Here is a 21,037-nt window from a genome sequence, read left to right on the forward strand (position 1 = left end):
TTGAGGTTGTGTGGTTGTGAATGAGATCTTGGGACTTGTTTACTATAGTTTTTGTGATGATTGTTAATGTGTTGTCGGTTTAGCTTAAGGTGCCTATAGTCTTTCAAAAACACTGAGATAGCTAGGGTGTGACCCGGTAAAGAATACAGCGCTGCCAGATCTATTTATCCTTATAAATCTCACCCTCGAGGTTTAATCCCTTGTTTATGGCTTTGCCAGATAAGTCATTTTCTGTACTTCGTTTCTAAAGAAACAGCGTCGAGTAAATTTTGGTTGTTCTTAATGATTTTTCTTTCTTTGTGTGCTTTGTGACATAATAATCATAGTTCTTATAACACTACCATGTTTTTAATCCATTCACACTATTAAAATCTGTGTGGGTGGTTCGGCATGAATGGCTTTTCAAGCCATTTGATTATTGTCCATATTCCATCGTGAGGAAGGAGCTACCTCCATTGCTTATAGTAGATGTGATGAGGCTCTTTTAGGGGATAAATAAAAACCATTCATTGTTTTGGTGTGGCTGATCGCGCCACTCAAAGTAGCGGAAGTTGATGTAGACAGTTGATGATATAAATGTGATTATTTCTAATTTGCCGCGATTTATTTTTATAACTTGCTATTACATTTGAGCTCTATTTTTTTGTGTATATATCTGTATATGCATATACATATACATATATTTATCTATATGCATATACATACATACATACATACATACATACATACATACATACATACATACATACATACATACATACATACATACATGTATATTTGAATAAGTACATGATTTGTATGAATATCCCTCTGAAAAGAACACACCACCGAAACCAACTGCGTTCGTAGAAATACACGAAGACATTTTTGAGCTAGAACTAACATAAGCCCTTACTGAGTTTCATAAGGCAGTTTTCTAACACTGAGGAAGTAATTTTGGTTTGTATTTCTTATATAAAAATGTTTTTCTTTATTTTCACATTATTATAGCTCAGTAAGTAACATGACTTGTGGCCTTGTGCACTGGACTCTTGTTGTTTTCCTGACGACAGTCTGCTCTTTTTTGGTAGTGGATGGTTTTTATATTTTCATTGTGGTTGATGATGTGAACGTGTTGTTGATACAGGTGGTTGTCTATAGATAGCCTAAACGGAAGGAAATCTGTTATCTCGAAATTGGCAACCAATTTTGCCTTTGGCTTGAAACCACACAGACAGACAGACAGACAGACGGGAGGAAAGATGGGGAAGGGAGACAGGGAGAACGGGGAGGAGGAAAATAATGTGTAATTGTACCGCCCTCCAGAATGAAATTGCCTCAATTTTTAGCCCGATGCTCTCTCCAGGCTTGGTTTCGTACGAATTTGGTATTAATATAAGTAGGTACAATTTTGCTCCTTATAAGCCAGTTTTGAAATGAGGACCCACTTTCGGTATGGCAGTAATAAAATAATTCAAAATAATTTAAACATGCAAGAACGTTAATAAATTAATACCAAATGGCATGCATACAGAATTGAAATACCCCATTTGAGATGGCTGGAAGGCACATATGCCGGAAAGAGACACCGGCCACTTCCTGGCATCTACAGGAAGGATGCGAACAGGTCCCTTTGGGTATCGGTGTCCTTGGGCTCTACAGTTGAGCCCCTTTAGAAACAGGACATCTGGGCTTCTCGGACAAACTCCAGAGGGACCATATGACAACACCAGGGACCTCTATTAGTCAAATTCATTTGCCTTAGTTTTGGAAAAAGAGAAAACACAATTCCTGCTTCCTAAAGATACCTGAAGACGCGGAATCCATCCTGTGTTGCGCGTGCGTGTTTTCCCTAAATTAAATCAAATGAGTTTGCCTAAAAGAGGTCATCCTGCTGGGATTCCGGAGGACATCTTTAGGGTCCCTGGTGTGTCCTTCATCCATTTCAAGTGGGGGTTTTTGAACATTTATGTAATGCACATGTCATTTGGTGTAAATTTTCTAATAATTTTCTTGCTTATTTTAAATATTTTAAAATTTTTTATTATTATTATTATTATTATTATTATTATTATTATTATTATTAGGCATCAGGTTGATGATGGGTTAATTTCAATTATTTCTAAGTACATTGCAGTGTCTTTTTATTATAGCGGCAATAAATGGTTTTTGCTTCTCAAGTTATGCCCAGAGGTTAGTGTGATGGTGGTTGTTCTAGAGATGTTAAATGGTTGCAGTGATGGTCAAATTAAAATTTAATAGCAACTGCAATATTCTGATTTGATTTTGGCCATATTTGCATAGTAATTCTGATTATAAGAATTAGGCTTAAAAGCCAGTCTCTGGGGACCAGTTTCTTTCCCTTGGAGCATATTTCCTTAAAAGTAGACAGTCTGTTTCCTGCCATTCGATTAATTGACCCTTTTTCACGATTAAAAAATACACGTTACGCTTCGGTGTTTTGCACTGTAATAGTTTTTTTCAGATATATTACAATATATGATGCCTTCATTTACAAGTTTCTTGTAAAATCCACTTTCATACTGAGGATTTTATACCTTGTTGTTTTGGTTTATTAAGTTCGTCCACTTATATTGTAATCAATATTTATTGATTTCTTTAATATTACTATGAGGACCGCACGTTTTGGAAGGGCTTTGAGGCATAAAGGGTATTTTGATTGCCATGGCCGCCTTCTGATTACCATCAGTGCCAACAGGAGCTGTTACACAAACAAAAGTTTTTTTTCCTGCATTTGCTCTCTTACAGGTGGGTCACCTAACCCACATATCTCGTACCTTAGTGGTTACAAGTAAAAAAATATTTTTAACTGTTTTAGCTCACATTCTTCTGGTGTATATAATTGATACGTTAGAGACGAGAGAACTAATCGTCGTTTTTGAGTTTTTTTCTTGGGGTTTATGTCTTTCGTTCTAAAAACTTGACGACACTTCATATCAAGGCCAAGTCTTTATTGACACCTGTACGTTTCTGAAATAACATTTTGATCACCTCAGTAAGAGGTTGTTTGCAATGCATTTTTTTTTTCATCTCACCTTCCCCCTCCGTGTATATTTGTCTGTGGTAGCAGTTGTGTCCGTACCATTGAAATGTAAGTGAGCTGGTTTAGATAAAGATTAAAAACAACTGCAGTTAACATTTCAGGTTTCTTGTATATGTTTGCGGGATATATAGTTAAGACTGTAAGCCGTCATGGTACTTGTTGCCATAACTGGCGGTTAGGGTTTTAGTGGACCGTGAGTTCATGCTATATTAGTTACTGAGAATCTGTGACTATTTTTGCTGCATCAGCTGATAAGTCTTGTTGGTAAAAATTGCTAAAGTTCTGAGAATTCTAGTTTTCTTGTTGCAGTGCTGTTGTCTTTTCAGAATTAAGTTAATATTGATTGCTAGACTTATATGTGTTATCCTTGTTATGCTTAACCAGGTAAATGGACATGGTAGATAATTTTATCATGCGTTGTCTCGATTTAGCTGAAATTGTAAATTGCAATTTACTAAATTATAATAGGGCAAAACCTTATGAATAGAATTGTCCAGTTCGCCACGTAACACTATTTTTCATTACTGACTAGATAAAACAAATCCATTTATCAAAAGCAGGACAGAAAAACACTCAAAAGGTAATTTATTCATCTTTATTCAAAAAATATAGATATGTGAACAATTATACAATGAATGCAGTTTCCATTATACATTCAAAATTACAAACCTCTCCTTGATAAAAAAAAATACCTCTAGCGATAACTTTAATAAACAGGTATCTATGTACTTATCTAAAAAGTGACGCGTTTTATGTTTTGCAAAACCATAAAGAAAAAGTCCATTGTTGAGAAGAATCATATTTTCAGCTGGATTTGACCAGTGGACGGTAACTATCACGAGGGAACACAAAGTCAATCGTTCGTTATGCAGGTTCTTCCTTTGCACCATAATCAAGGTAGGTCGCTTTCCATCTTATTTCGCCTTTATTTTGGACCTTTGAGTATATATATAGTATCTGAAGACCTGCCTTAATACGGAGATTTGTGTGTTATCTTAAACCAATTTTGTCACTTGAGTCATCTTAGGAGGCACTTCAAACAAAAAGGGGTTTTATATTTGGTGTACAGGAATGACTAGGAATTCGGTGTATAGGCTTAAAATAAGAAAAAGAGAACTTTATACAAAAGCCCGTGGTATGAGGAAGGATGATTACAAGTTTGTATAATACTATATAGTCAAGTCATATATATACTGTATATACATGGCAGATTGTAGTTATGATTCTAAATAAGGATTATTAGAAATATATATAACTGTATCCCTCACTGCTCAATTATGGCTGATATGTATTCTAATGGTATAAGGCTGATCATAATCTAACAATGTTAATGACCTTACAATACACCGCGCAACAAACTATTAAGTGACGTAGCTTACGTAGCTTTCGTTGCATTATTACGTAATTCATTAATTTACAGCCTAAAGGAATTTTCACAAGTATATATAATCTTTAATGTATTATTCCTGGCAGATCAATGAATAATGCCACCGCGATTTAGGACTATGGGTCAACCAGTACATATAATTAAAAAGACTGATTATAATAAAACTTAACTGTAACCGAGTAAAACAAATTTCTTTACACAAGTGACAATCAGTAATCATAAGCAGTTTATTGTAAAGTTGCAGTTTACTGTCAAAGTTACGTATAATACGAAAAAAGTGACAGTACAGTTAAAATATACTTGTACAATAGAAATAGGATGATTTGTTACCGAAAATCAGGACAAAGAAGAAAATTAAAATATTCCATCACGTCATTTGCCTAGGAAATCATGGCGGTTTTTATTTATTTACGCCACTTCATGGTAGCATAGTTACTGGTGGCGGTTAATTTATTACATTTAAAACCAGTTTTATGAAAAGCTTTTTGATCAATTCAGACGAAACTTTCTTGTCTTGATGAATAGATTAGAAATGAATCGAGAAGACGGGGTTCCACCAGTTCGGCAGCGTCCACCTCTCTCAGTTCATCTAAGCCAAGGGAAGACGCCATCTTCCTTAGCGCTGCCTGGAATTAGGGAAATAATAATTAATAATGTGATCACATTAAAATGCTAGTAAATATTGCTAATGTTAAAATGACAATAATTCCGTACCCCTTATATGATGGATATTGGTTAACATGGACATTGGTTACTTGGGTGACACGAAAACGTACCAGGCAGGCTACGAGGACTGCATCACTCTGATTTCTCTCGTGCTCGTCTTTGCAGAGTCGAACCAGGCGCTCTGCTCCTCCGCTGGCAACGACACAGCGTGCCACTGTCCGACTGACGCATAATCTGCAGACGAAAAACCAAAGTCAATTTACCTTCATTCTCAACATCCTAAACGTGGAGAGTACAGCAGTTTTATACACAAACATACTGAATTGCCCTAACATTGCCTATTTATGCCTATAACTGTCCTAGTCAGAATGTAAATAAGAAAAGAAGACTACATCTACAAAGAGGTTTAAATCTGAAAATTAATGACCTTTTAATCAATGATCCAAATCAACGTTCCAGATTACAAACGTGTAAATTTTTATAAATATCTTGACGGCTGCTCAGGAGCATACAGAACGTTTGGGAGACTGAAGTTAATAATCCGAATTCCAGCCACATAATAAAATTAGTATAATGTTGCTTGTTTTGTCTTGTTTTGTCTTTTTTGACTATCTCGGAATGTTCAATATCTTTAATATGCATTAAATTCCCTAAATTATTAGTCATTTCGAGGTAACATGTGTCAGCATTAGTATCTGCAGAGAAAACTGCCTCAATCTATTTGACTATTCTGTATTCCAGAATAGTCTGTTTATGGATATTAACGAGCTCCTGGTGTGTGTGACACGCATCTTGCCGGTCTTGCAGTTTGAATGGGGCTTCCACTTGCAAAAGAAGGCCATCATCAAAAAGCACAGCCAGAAAACTAGTGTTCATCTACCAGCAAGCAAGGCCAGGAGAACCAGTTATACTCATACAAGGCTGCGTATGGGCTATACAAAAACAGGAAGCTACAGACATTTACATCCACCAAAAAGCACAACCAATAAAATGGTAGTCATTCACCAAGAATAGGCCACAGAGTAAGCAGGCCATCAACAAGGAGGCCGGTAGAAGACTCCAATCACTCGGAAAATAGACAAAGGAGGCTGGTTGAAGACTCCATCTTGGAGAATAAATCTGGTCATCTGCCAGCAAGTAAGGCCACTGTATGGAAACTTATCAAGCAAGGCAACATAAGATAAGCTTTCATCAAAAAGCTGGACAACAGGATTAGCCAGTTGCCTTCCACCAGCAAGTAGTGCCTCTGCAAGAGGCTTATAACATACTCCAAAAAACAAGGTCACAACGTGAAACATTCATCATTCACCAGCAAGAGGACCACTGGTTGAAATAGTCCACCAGCAAGCAATGCCACAGACCTGGGCACCCAACAAAGCTAAAAATCAATACATCCACCACCTATTGTCCAATCTTTAACAAGTGAGGCAAAATGAAAAAAATTTACATGGAAGCAGGATCGTAAAATAAACCATTAGCCATCCATTAAGTGATGAAAGGACATACTTTTCCTCTTGTTCCATTAATTGGAGTCAGCATGCAAGACAAGAGGATCATAAGGTATTTGCTATTTGGTAGAAACCAGATATCTGGCAGCAAACAGGCACATGCACTACGAGGTATCGAGCAACAAATGGGAGACAGAATGAGGGGTTTACCTTCAAGAAGAATAATTCAATTCACAAACACAACTAGCTTGAAATCTGCTAGCAAAAAGGCAAAAGAAACAACTATCCACTGTGTGACAGGAAAGGTACCACTATCCAGTGAATGGGAAAGGGTGCTGTTGGCCATTGAGTATGAAAATGCTTTAGGCAGGAAAGAACAGTCTGTAAGGGCCCAGAGAAACGTGCCACAAGTCAGAGAACAGGAAGACAGGACCATCCAACATAGGACACAAGATACCAAGCAGAGGCATTCACCAAACACTGATTAAAGCTGAATGTTTGATTAAAACTGACATTCAGCAAGAAGAGTGACAGGCAAGAAGTCATTGCCCAAAGAGCAAGAAGATGGGGGTGTTGGCCAAGGAGCAGGAAAAGGTGTAAACCAGTGAATCAACCAGCAAGCAGGAAATGGTAACACTGGCCAAAGAGTAGAGAGAAAGAAAAAAAGCCACTGGTCAGTAAGATGATCTATTCATCACAGGACACACAACAAGGTAATCAACAGCAAGCAAGAGGCAACCCACTCTGCAAGCAGACATACCCACTTGCAAGCAGAACCACAGAAAGACCTGAATGTCAGCAAGCAACCAATAAAAATATACATCTGCTGGCAAGGAGCATGACAAAAAATGTTCTGCCTATCAGCAGCTAGTAGAAAAGGTCCATTTGCCAGCTAACATGTAAAGCTGGTATCTGTAGCAAAAGGTGCTGTTTGATAGTAAGCAGAAAAAGGCACAATTTTTCAGCAAGCAGGAAATGGGCATCACACAGTGATCAGTTGAAAAGTCTCATTGGCCTGAGAACAGGAAAAGGTGGTGTCATCCCATGAGCTGAACCAGATCCTCTTGAGAGCAAAATAAGCCATCAATCAGCAAGCAAGAACACATGCTGTTGGCAGCTAAAGGTACTAACACCCAGTGACAAGATGAGGCGTTTTCAGATGGAGAGTATGAAGAGATGGTGTTGGCTGCAAAAGAGGTGTTGACTGCAAAAGGTGCCAGCAAGCAGGAAAATGGCATCTTCAGGAAAGGATTATCTATTTTTGGTTGGCAAAAAGGTGGTTTTGAGTAAAACAGGAGTAGGTGCCATTGGCTAATAAGCAGGAAAAGGCAAAGTAAATCGGCGAAAGAAAAATTTCTGCCAAAGAAGAAATGCTGTTTTCAGCTATTCGACCAAGAGAGGTGTCTTTCAGTAAGCAGGAAAAGGTGCCATCAGCAAGAAAGAACAGTTCGTGAGCAACCAGGAAAAGATATATTGTGCAGGAGCAGGAAAAGGGTGCTGATGGAGGGAAAAGACCCATCTGCAGGTGAACAGATTAGGTGGTGTCAGAGACTGCACAGAAAAGCTAACTTTAGGAAGCAAGTAGACCTAAAGGCAGCACCAAGGAGTGAGCAGGAAAACATGATGTGAGCTGGTAAGCAATTACAGGTCCTGTTGGGCCAGCAAGCAGGAAAGGACATCCACCAGCAGGTAGGGAAAGTTACTTTTGTTCAGTTAACAAGTGCAGTGTCATTTGCAGAAAAGCACAGATGCCAGTAGTGCGTACAAAAAAGCACTGTCTGCCAATGATCATGAAAGGTGCCATCTGCAAGAAAGGAACAATAACTAAGGAAGAAAAGAACAGTCACCAGTGAGTAGGAAACCGGACTATTATCCAGTGAGCAGGTTCTCAACAAGAAAGGGACATAATCAAGCTGGGACACACAAGGCTGCAGGGCACACAAGACAAGGTATCCATCTCGAAGCAGGACTACAGGAGGAACCATTCACCTGAAAGCACTGCAAAGAGAGTGAGGGATCTGCAGGTTAGCAGCAATGAAGGTGGCAAAATTAAGCATCTCCAGCAAGTAGGAAGACTCAAGAATTCCAAAGACAAGAAATGTCCAAATGGTATGCAGAGCCACAAGATATACCATTGAACGTCATCAGTGAACAGGAAGCAACCTTAAAAAATGAGCACTCATCAAGCAGTGCTTCAGAACTTATGTTCCATGGTAGTGTCAGAAAAATGGCCAAATTTTTCAAACAAAGGAACAGAAAAGCCACCACTGGTATGTGGTGTCTCCCTTCTTAATACAAAAACAAACCTCACGAAAATGCTTCACAGCAAGACGCAGTGCTACTATGCAGGGCAATAGGGAAACAGACGGCAATTCCACTGGTCAACAAAAAAAAAGCTTAATATGTCTGGTGTTAATCATCCATATGAGCAGTGACAGAGAAAGCGGCCAAATCTACAAACAAGCACCAAGAACAGGCAAGCATGCACAAACGTTGGCCCATCCATCCACATGCATTGCAAATAAATGAGAGACCTGGTATTTAGCAACAAAATCAGTAGATGTCTGCCATCATCAAACTGGGCACGCAGGATGATGAGCTGCCCAAGAATAAGCTATCAAAAGCAGTTACCACGAAACAACATTTTCCAGCTTAGGAAGCTAAGTTATATGACCATTCGGTAGGCAAGGCGGTAACAATATATATATTTCCTAACAGCATGCAGAACCATGGGATGTACCATTAAGCATCCATTAGTGAACAGCAAGAAGGCCCCTAAAATGAACATCTCTGCAGCAAACAGGATAATAGGTTGAGGCATCAGCCACATGTCATTAAGTAGGACTGTAGAACTACCAACCTACAATGGAGCAGGACCAGAAGCATGGCCCATGTTAAAAAAAAAAAAAAGCAGACCCACAAAAACTCTGCAGGATGAAGTATTTTCATTCTAATTAGTATCTTAAAAGGCTACAAGACAAAATAAATAATTTCATCTGCAAAATTAACTGTATGAGAAGGTTTACAACACTATCAAGCAGGACAACATGACATAACTGCAACCCAGCTAGCAAAACCAGCTACTTGGCAGCAATCAGTGTTACAGACATCCACTATGAGCAGTGACAAGAAAAATGGCCTAATCTGCAAAGCAGCAGTGAGAGGAAAAAATCACATTTTACAGGCTAACAGGCCCCCAAGAATAGCTTATCTGGGAATTCATCAGCCTCCAAGAGCCAGATCTATTTAAAGAAACAATTCACAAGCAATGTCCACAGGATATACTATCATCCATCAGTGTGCAGGGACATTTAACATGGTCAATTAGCTATACAGCAGCAAGCAGGATCACATATAAAGAGGCATCCACATAGCTATACAGCAGCAAGCAGGATCACATATAAAGAGGCATCCACAAACAGGTATGGCCAGATGAAGTAGCATATGAAATCCAGCAGCAAACAGATTCCACAGGATTAAATATTTGGCAAAATAAATCAGTCCACAGGACAAGGCCATCCACTGTCCCTTAGTAAACTGAATTATATAGGCCAAGACTTCTTCAACGCAAGCAAACAAAGCTATGGGTTTGTCAACCGGTTCACATACAGGACCAATGAAAGAGTAATTTGCCATCACATGTGAGCAAAGCAGCAGGGACGAGGCATTACCAGGTGGTAGGAAACACCTCCCACAAATTGCTAATTATGAGGCCATCAAATGTGGCACCTGCAATCTAGCTGCATTCACAACTATAATTAATGAGCCATCAGACACCAGCAAGTTGCATGACAAGGTAAATCGTCTATCTAGCCACAATCACAACCATAATGAGCCATCAGACACCAAGCTGCATGACTATGCAAATCTTCCATCCACCTGCAAATGCCATATTTGGATGAGCTAGTCACCATCAAGCAGGACTTGAGAAAACTGTTATTTGCCATCCCCCAGCAATTCAGCATTAAAGGCCCCATAAGATATCAGCAATCCAGCAGTAAAGCAAGGGCAGGACAAGCCATCTGGCAATATGCATGACAAACATCTGCCTATCAGCAGCATGCCATCCATCAAGGAGGGGGGCCAATTAAAGGATGCAGAAAACAAAGGCAACAAAGTGTCTGTTTGTACACAGGGCCTCAGGGTGTACCATTAAAGTTTATCAGTGTAATGCTGGCAAGAGCCCAAGGACATGTATTATTATTCTTAATTAATCAGGACGCGGAGCCACGAAATAAAAAAGGAAACAACACCCCAGGACGAATCACCAGACACCCAGAAAAACAAAGGGTATATCAACCAACAAGTAAAGCCATGCACCAACAATCACGGCCAGAGGATTTACTCCCCTCCAGCAACAAGAGGGTAGCAGAGATATAGGATGATTCTTTTATCTTCATCCAAAGAGGAAGGCCACAAAAAGCAGGGATATAAGTCGATTCCTCTTCATCCAAAAAGTTAAGCCACAAAAAAAGCCATCTGCTATAAAGTTGGACCACTGGGGTGTAAGTATCCACCAGGAACGATATCGAAGGACGAAGCAAATGACAACTTGTTACCAATTCAACAAGTTGTCATGATAGAGAACAAGACTTCCATCAACAAACATCGTTTACAGGTTCTCACCTCTCGACTTTTTATAAAATAAAAAAAAAATATTTATGTAAATACGTGTAAAAGGCACAATACAGCTGATTTATATCTAAAGATGTGTCTAATTAAATAACCTACATTTTTTATTAACTGAGAAAGCTAAAACAAGAAAATATGTATGCAATGTACATCTGTAGTCTTTGAGTGCATTCTTATGACAACCGCTGCGTTAGAAACTAGACTGTAAACTATATTTTTTTATTCACCACTTGATGATAAAGATGAAAACTTTTTTTATTCACCACTTGATGATAAAGATGAAAACTTTTTTTATTCACCACTTGATGATAAAGATGAAAACTTTTTTTATTCACCACTTGATGATAAAGATGAAAACTTTTTTATTCACCACTTGATGATAAAGATGAAAACTTCTCCAAACTAGTGTGATAGCTAAACTTACTCTGAACTTCATAAAAATTTGAATTTATCTTGATTTACTAATAACATCAGGCAACAGAACTACACAGTTGTTAGGTCTCAAGCGGCTCTCAGTGAACTGTGGTCTCAAGCGGCTCTCAGTGAGCATAAACATCTTTCACCTGAATGACCTTGTACACAAACATGTCAACGTTAATCACGATTTAAATAGCTTCCATTTTAAATCTAATAAACTGAAAATAAAAGTACTTACGAAACTAATTAAGTACTTTAAGAGCCATTGAAATTTAAGATACCGAATTTTGAACTCTGGACACTTGGTTTCGAACCATTTCACTCTCTTAATGTACTTTCCTTACTAAGTGCTGTGCTGTACAGTATATGCAATACTGTTGGAGTTGTGCTACAATCTTGAAAAGCTGATTTAAGAACATTTTAAGGATTTTTAATCTACCTCGACCGTTTATGAAGAGATTAAAGAAAAAAAATATCTATGAAGATACAGTTTTTCGATAAGGTTGAAGAAATCATACTTAAATTATCTAGTAAACACTTTCTATGAAAAGTTTGAAAAAATAGGTTACATTATCTGTTCTGAACGTTTCATGCAGACATTTTTCGTAAGCAGACGACCTGTATAAATAAATTGTTCATGTATTCAGCAAATAGACATTTTTGACCAAAAAATTAAATTTACTACTAATTCAGTGATGCAAGGTCTCGCGATCTTAAGACTACTATTGAACGCTGCACTGTTGTGTAACGGTAAACTGTAATTAAGATGCCCCGGCTCAACCTGCGATTTTAAGCCGTACTAGCGGTAAGCCTTACGGACACCCTCACGAAAACCAAGTTAGCTGTATCTAACTGAGCGAGTTAACGCCGAGCAGTCCAGTATCCAAGCCATCAAATCGTACAGATACACTAACAAACACCCTCAACGGGCTGCTTGGTACATGAATTAAACTCCAGACAATCGCCGCCGTGTACGATATTCCTTCCATTCTGAAATCTCGAGACTGACCTGGACAGAGCAATGGCTGCTTTCTGCTGAACTCTCTCGGCCGTGGTAACTTCAGGCAAGCGGTGGCTCGGGGGTGGGCGGGTGTTGAGCAAATTAAGGAGGACGGCCACGCCCCCGTGCCCCACTACTTCCTCGGCGGCTTCTCGGCTTCCACACAGGTTGGCCAGGACAGTGGCTATCTGTTCGGGAGGAAGAAAGGCTTTGAAAGTAGGAATAAAACTGTTTTTGACTACGCAAAGGTCTCACTACAAGAAGTTCTTGAACGCAAGATCATTACCATGAATGATAATTGCCCTTTTATACTATTTTACGAATATCGAGATATTACAAGACAAAAACATATTACGAACAGAAAATCATACCTAACATATTTAATGAAAAATAAAACAAGAAAAGGGAAAAAAACCAGCCTTTTCAACAGGTTAATCATGATACGAAACTGAAAGTGGCCTTGCGCCTTCTAGCCTTCCAAGTAAAAATCAAACTCACTTTCCTCCGCCTTATAAAAAGTAATTTTCTTTTCTTGGATACACTCTACCCTGCTTCATTACTCCCTGGCATTGCGTACGGAATATTAATCAGAATATCTGTTTTTCCTTTTAACATGCATTGCGGTAGAGCTAAAAATTATATGAATGATTTTATATCCTAAAATTATATGGGGTTTTTCTTTTAGTTAACTGTGACAATTGGAGCATTTCTAAATACGTTTTTCTACATTTTTCCGTTTCAGTTTTCTCTTGTGTTGTATCAAACTCTCATAGAAATTGAACAGGGCTTCCTGACATGGTTAAAGAAACAACCGTTATAACAATGATATTCACTATGGTACTAGAAATGTTAAAAAGTATGAAAACACCTACATAGCAAGGTTTCCAAGAAAAGAACTAAGTTAGCCACCGATTTCAGTCTCGGTAACACAAAATTTAAAAAGACTAAAACAGTGTTCTCGAAGCAAGTAGTCAATTAGTATCAAATAGTAACAAAGGTAAATAGCTAACCACTGAGGAATATGAAAAAAAGTAGAAGACCTATAACTTAGAGATATACCTATGACGAAAAGTGTATACCTATAACTTAACCTATGACGAAAAGTGTCTACCTATAACTTAGAGATATACCTATGACAAAAAGTGTCTACCTATAACTTAGAGATATACCAATGACGAAAAGCGTCATCGATGTTACCGACAAGCGGCAGATACAAGACGCAAAAATATTGGCACATTAGTAAGACAAGTTTCCATATTTTCGCTCTAAACCAATGACTGGCAGAGGAACAAGGTCTAAAGAACACCTCGATTCAAGCTTAAGTAAAACATTGCTCAGTTTATCTTCTAGAGTCGATAAATCATTGCTCTTATTACTAGTTCATATTCAGTTTCAAATCCCTTAGTGCTTACTTGATCTTTGGTGAATATAGAGGCAGCAAGACTGGTCTTGGCGGCACGCAGAAGAGCACGGGCAGTTCCAGCAGACATCATGGCATCCACACAGCCTCCGTCCAGGAAAGTCAAATTCGCCAGAGCTGCTGACGCCAGAAGGAAGATCTCGGGTGTCTTCGTGGACCCTGCCAAGTCTGTTACAAATTCAGGAAAATAAATATATTAAATTTAAAGGGATAAATTTTTTCGCTTAAAAATGTCACTTTGCGTATTGGGTTATTGAAGTTTATCAAATCTCGAATGGATTAACAAATTAAAGTTACAATATCCACTGATGTGTGTATATGTGTGTGTTAGGATGCTACGACGTCAGTTTTGATGCGTATGTGTGTGTGTGTGTGTGTGTGTTAGGATGCTACGATATGTGTGTGTTAGGATGCTACGATATTAGTTTTGACGCGTGAGTGAAGATAAAATGATTTTTGTCAGAATGGTCACCCTCTTTTTTTTTGTCAAAGAAACGTGAAGGTGAAGTTGAGATTTCCTTGGTCTCTTTGTTGGAAAATGTGATTAAGTTCCTAAACCACCTAATAACGTCACTTTGCAACTGTAACCTAAAACCCACTCATGAAATAAACTCTTGAAAAAAAGATACGTTTGAAAGCATAACCTATTGATTTACCCGTAAGAGCAATAATTATAGATTCGACGTGTTCATACAGAGCTGTGATTCTGTGGTTATTTTCGACCCAGGGAGATGTAACCTGTGCCAATACCCCTGCAGCCTCACTTCTCTCATCTTCGGGACAGTCAGAATCGCACAAGATTTCCGCCACAACTTCAATGCCTCCAGCCTGTAAAGAAAACACGAGTGATTACAATGATAAATTGTGCTCGTCGTAAGGAAACTGACAGTAAAGGAACTCTAAGTTACGAAAAGTTCGCTTTCTCATGTATTACCTCGTAAGAAAGATTATTCCTTTTATTATCTGTTTTAGTTTATATCGTATGAAACATATTGAGGTTATTCACCAAAGAATATTCCCTGACAGCATCTATTAACCACAGTCCTCCCACGGTTAGCTCCAAGCTATCGCCCTTACCCTGTCTAATTCAATGATTCCTTCGACCACGCAGCAGACAGTTGCTAATGCTCGAAGGGCCTCTACTCGCACGCATCTCAGCCTTGGCTCTAGACACAGACCCAGCAGAGCCCTAACGCCCCCGAGAACGGCTATGAGACGACAGATGTGGCCGCCGTCTATCCCCAAGGTCGTCATGAGAATGACCGCGGACATTGCTTCAGATTTTCCGAGGGGTTCTTCTATCGCCCGTATCACTACCTGAAAGTCAAAGTAATGGTCGAGCATCAGTGGCAAAATGCGTTTCACTGAATGATGTATTTTTTCATTTAATATGCAACAAAATTAAAGCAGTTATTTCACTACTTTTTACCTATTATCTATAGTTTACGAGACCAAAGTATGCTTTCACTTATAAGAGTACAGCCTAACATTTAGAACTGCTGTTTTTGTTAGTACAGTAAGGGATCCATATTGAAGAATCCCATTACAACGCCAGGTCAGTAACTCCATATTTTTTATTATATAAAGGCAATAACTACATTACTTACACTATAGCAGCCACTGATCAATGCAATAAAATAATGACAATTCTGATATTTCCCTGCTGTAATTATAGCAGATCTACTGTGAATTAAAGGGATCCATATTGAAGAGCCCTATTACAACGCCAGGTCAATAACTCCATATTTATGATATAAAGGCAATAACTGCATTACGTACACTATAGCAGCCACTGACCAATGCAATAAAATAATGAAAATTCTAATATTTCTCTACTGTCATTATAGCCAGGATCTTGCTTATGAAGCAGTCCGCAGTTCCTCAAAAGCATCGGCCGAGTCATAATTACCTTGATTTCTCTGCTGAGCATGAGGTCGACCAGTTTCGTGAATGCGTGGCCCAGCGCTGTGACCACTTGCACCACCTGCCGGGTTCTCTCGCTGTTCGAGTCTTCGTTGCTGTCTTTGTGGCTGTTCTTGCTTTTGTTGTTGTTGTTGTTGGTTCTGTCGTGACTGCAGACCTCCATCAACCTCTGGCAAATCTGCTGGATCACTCTGCTCTGACGACCCAGAGATGACTGAAATGAATTCGGGAAATGATTGAATTAATGGCATTTATTAAGATGTCGGGGCGAAATGATCAAGTTCAGCGTAATTAACTGCTTATGATAAATTTGATACATTCGGTCTGCTGCTGCTACTACTACTACTAATACTACTACTACGAGTGCTGCAGATACTAATGTTCGTCTCCACTAAAATGAAGATAAACATAAATAACAGCAATAACTACTACCATTACTGCTGCTACTACTACTACTACAATAATAATAATAATAATAATAATAATAATAATAATAATAATAATAATAATAATAATAATAATAATGCCCATGAAAATATCCTGTTCTGAAGAGATAAACCTCAAGTACACCACTGCGACAGTTCACACAGATTCTCACCAGAAGATAAACCTCACTCCTGAAGGCCGCTGGCTGCCCCTGACCACCCTTTGGAAGGGGTAGGCGCGCAAACTACCAAGGTAATCTCATTAACAGAGTCCTCCAGAATGTGAATAATACGCCACCTTCCTCGATTACATTCATTCAAATTAATCGGGCGTGAATAACGAGATTTCCTCAGCCATTAACCTAATCATAAGAGGTAAGAATGTTAAGGTAAGAATGTTACCAACCCTCCGCGCGCCGCCGCCATCTAGAGGGTTGCTGAAAGGAACTGACTCACCTGTGGCTGGAGGTCGGGATCGGCCGCAGTCCACTGGGTGGTGTAATCTCTCAGGAAAGTTTGAATGTGGCCCACCAGGGATTCTGATAAGACAGGAACCTGGGAGAGTTCCAGCCATTCTAAGCGCCTGGGAAACCAAGGAGATAAGTTGCGCAACTTTAGACAAACATGTTGGACATGTATGCTTACCGGGCGTCGAGATAAAATAAATAAATAAAGAAATAAAATAAATTAAGAATATTTCATAGTACAGTCTGTTGATTTTCACAAGCATTGTGATGAATATAAAATTCATCGGTCAAAGTTTAACGGAATATATTGTGAATCAATAGCGACAAACACCAGAATCTCACTTGAATAGCAATATATCAGAGAGTATTTGATTATAACGTTTCGTAAACGGAATAAAGAATTTCAGTAACAGATTCTCTATTAATGGTCATTCTAATAGATTCTAGTTAAGTTTCTTATATGGTACCCTATTCATGGAAATCTTAAAAACTATTATAAAATAAATATTAATTTACAATTTGACTGACATGGCACACACATCAAGGCTTATGAAAAACAATTCGTATTTTCCTGTTAATAATGTGATAATTTTTTCTTGGATAATTTTAAGTTCCGGTTCAATAAAAGAATATTATATTTTCTTGAACAGCCAATTTACTTAAAATCTACGAAAGAAAGCAGGGGAAGAAAATTCAGTTTCGCATGCACCATCCTACGTATATATATACTGTATATATATATATATATGTATATATATATATATATATATATATATATATATATATATAAATATAAATATAAATATATATATATATATATAAATATAAATATATATATATATATAAATATATATATATATATAAATATATAAATATAAATATATATATATATATATATATATATATATATATATATAATATATAATATACAGTATAACATAATAGCAGAAACAGGGACTCACTGGCAAAGGCGGGCAAACTCTGTGGAGACGGTGTGCGCCCTTCGCTGGATAGCTCTGACAGCATGCCTCGTGGCTGAGTGGTTGGGCACGTCTATGCACTCTCCCGGCAGCGACTTCGACTGGAGTGTGTTCATGCACTCTGCTTCATACAGAACGTGAAGCTCCTTGAGCCACTGCTGCAGGGAATCATTTCTGTTGATGGAGGATGAGAGGAAAGAAGTATGAAATGGGCTCTTCAGACCTTGTGGCTTATAACGTAATTGAAAAACAGCGTGCATTCTAAGGAAGAAGGATTGTTTGTAGTTGTCTGAAGATTCTTTTAAGGTGATGCAGGAAAAGTTTCGTTTCAAGTTGTCTATGATTTAAGTAGATAGCAGATGAAATGAAGTACTTTGCACGAAGTAGATTTATTCGCTGATCGTTTTCAGCTGCATTGTAAACCGCGCTCTTATTCTATGAGTAGGTTGTCTGTGATATGTCAATCGTGGTTGGTTTTTAGAGAGAGAGAGAGAGAGAGAGAGAGAGAGAGAGAGAGAGAGAGAGAGAGAGAGAGAGAGAGAGAGATTCTAGACAGTGGTCGTTTGTATTTGGTTTTAAGGAAGATGAAGTTTTAAATGTCAGAATGGCTTGTTCTTTAAGGTAAAATTTTCCTTTGTTCACAGGCGAAATGAAAAAGAGGCTTAGACTTCATGACAAGTTTTTATTTGAACTTTTGTCTTTATTCCAAGGTTTGTTTTCGGATAAAATGAGAGCATTTTTTCCAACAGGACAACTGCGATTTGTTGTTTAGGATTTTTTCCTTCAAGTATTTAGAAAATAAAGTTGTTTATTCTTTTTTTCCCAGTGATTGCTCTCACGAGGCTTAGGGAAGACAATTTGTTTTAAAAGGCTGTTTGTGGTGCTCTGTTATCTGTCTTGACTCCTGTGTTAACAGTGAGAGGTTCAAGCAAAACAACCATTAAATAAGAACGAGTGGTCATGGAGATAAGTGGTTTTTAAACTTGAAGGTTCGAACGGGGTAATATGTAGCGGTATGCAGCTGTTAAATGTTTTTCGATGTACGATAATTTTACATAATTGCTTTTCCCAAACGTAATAGGTCATGCACACCAAGATAAATGATAGTGACTATGAATATACACAAACTTAGCTTTCAAACTTAAGTATTAATTATCTTATTCATTCCCGGCACATAAAATTCTGAAGTATATTTTTAAATTTCCGATATGCATATCACATAAGAATAATTAGAAAATACAAAGAAAATACAAAAGTTATTTTTATAGTGTCCCGTTTCAAGTGTTTTTCACACCAATAATAAGTTCTCCATAGAATCCATATTGCTAATAATTAGAGTTTGAAAAAAAAAAATGTAGGCGTAACTATAGCCAAAGCACTGAATGACTAGAAGGCAGAAACCAGCCTGTCTTCCTTCACTGAAAGTGCTTGCCTAACGCATTCATTGAAAGAGACTATTTATAACCAAGCGCTGTCTTGTATTACAACCACAGACCGGTTTTATAAACAACCACCTACATCTTATTCTATTATAAGACATTCAATAATACAGTGCGCGATAACACTTTTATAAACAACCACCTATATCTTATTCTATTATAAGAAACTCAATAATACATTATATGATAAAACTGTACTACAATGCGTAGGAGACTTACAAAGGTGCAATTTACAGGATCTTGTAATATATATTTTAAATCTTAGTTACTTTGTGGAAGTGTCAGGACTATATTTAGTTTAAAAAGTTCCATATTTAAAAGGGTACCACACTGAAATTTCAGTATCTTGCTCCCACCTCATCCTTCAATTAAACATTAAGAACCTTTCCCCTGGTTCCGCATTGAGTCAGTCGCGTATGCCAATGCAGATGAGGGTGGGGATGGCTATGCATTAACTTACGAAACTGTTTACGCACCAGCTACAAAAACACAATTGCCACTTACTGAAGTAAATACTATAAGGAACGCAAAGAACAAGAAGGATGATGATGATAATGAAACCAAACACAACTACTCCATGCCTTACAAAAGAACCATATCTCAAGTACCGTATAATCTCAAATAACTGCGTATTTTCCAAATTTACTGATGGAATAAAACAAGTCAAAAGCCCCACAAATACAGGACGAATGTACCTATAAAAATGTAAACTGTAACACAGAAAATTAACTGCTCTTTACCATGCCTGTCTGTTTCCTTTTTTAAATAAAGGCACATGCAAATTCATCTCAGGATACTAATAAATAATGATGAAAAAGCCATCAATGAACTCTACACACGACTAACAAGTCATACCTAAAAGGCTTCGAAGAATGCGGGAACGTTTATCATTCACTGGGTTTCCTAATTCAACAATACATTCTTCCAGCAAACTAAGGCTACTCTTTCTTGCAGTATTTATTTGTACCTTTTTAAGCTTGCCCTCGGTAATTACAGCTATTTCAGTCTTTTTAATAACCTCAAACCTTTTCTAGGGGAAATGTTTGTTAACGATTGAATGAACAAAAACTACGAACATAGTACACACAACAGTAAAAATCTTAAACATACAACTCCATCATAAAAGCAATCACGTACACTTACTCATTTTAAGGAAATATCAATAAAAATAGTACAAATAATTTCACGTCAAGAAATGTAAAGATCGTCAGACAGAGAGGTCAGCATATGCAAACACACATAATTACCGGTTCAAGAGGGGGGAGGGAGGGAGGGAAGGTGTACACAGAAACAACTTTCGTCCAAAAATGCGAGTTATGCGTACCTTTCATTCGACATATTCGGACCCCATGACTGACGGCATCTGTCAAGACGTCTGTCCATCTTTATTTGCATCTGTCAACTCGCTCGACAACCTCGGTGTGTTCATATGATCACGTCTTCTATGAGTACGTGAGTGTCAGGGTTTATTTCCATCTGTCAATAGAAGCGGATGTCACCCGTCCATGAGTCGAGGTGGACGTCTGCCGTCGGTCTGGATGTGTGCGATTGTTAAACTCGTTTCTCTGGGGTTTTTCGTCCTCTCAGTGACAGACGAGCCAGCCCGCAGCTAGTTCTAAAAGTCTACGATAGGAAGAAGTCGAAGATTGAACAGAACCCGAAGGAAGAAAGACAAACAGAAGCCAAGTGGAAAAGAGTATCATATTTTCAAGTGTTTACTTGTCCCTGCTTTGAGATGTTTAAATACTAGTCTTTAACCTTTGATAAATATAGTCAAAAATAGTATAATC

General features: G+C 38.0%; 1 protein-coding gene across 1 annotated transcript in view; it reads right to left on the reverse strand.

Annotated features, from left to right (window-relative positions):
- Positions 1-3,623: 3,623 nt before the first annotated feature.
- LOC136855404 (protein inscuteable homolog) overlaps positions 3,624-21,037 on the reverse strand; it is a 122,977-nt gene continuing 105,563 nt past the window's right edge. The window contains 9 exon segments of the mRNA XM_067132394.1: positions 3,624-5,056; positions 5,207-5,330; positions 12,603-12,781; positions 14,006-14,181; positions 14,670-14,841; positions 15,091-15,330; positions 15,923-16,150; positions 16,818-16,944; positions 17,791-17,982. Of these exon segments, the coding sequence (XP_066988495.1) occupies positions 4,925-5,056; positions 5,207-5,330; positions 12,603-12,781; positions 14,006-14,181; positions 14,670-14,841; positions 15,091-15,330; positions 15,923-16,150; positions 16,818-16,944; positions 17,791-17,982 (1,570 nt within the window). The 3' untranslated portion in view covers positions 3,624-4,924.

The sequence above is a fragment of the Macrobrachium rosenbergii genome, chromosome 31 (genome assembly GCF_040412425.1).
Source record: "Macrobrachium rosenbergii isolate ZJJX-2024 chromosome 31, ASM4041242v1, whole genome shotgun sequence".
Classification (NCBI taxonomy): domain Eukaryota; kingdom Metazoa; phylum Arthropoda; class Malacostraca; order Decapoda; family Palaemonidae; genus Macrobrachium; species Macrobrachium rosenbergii.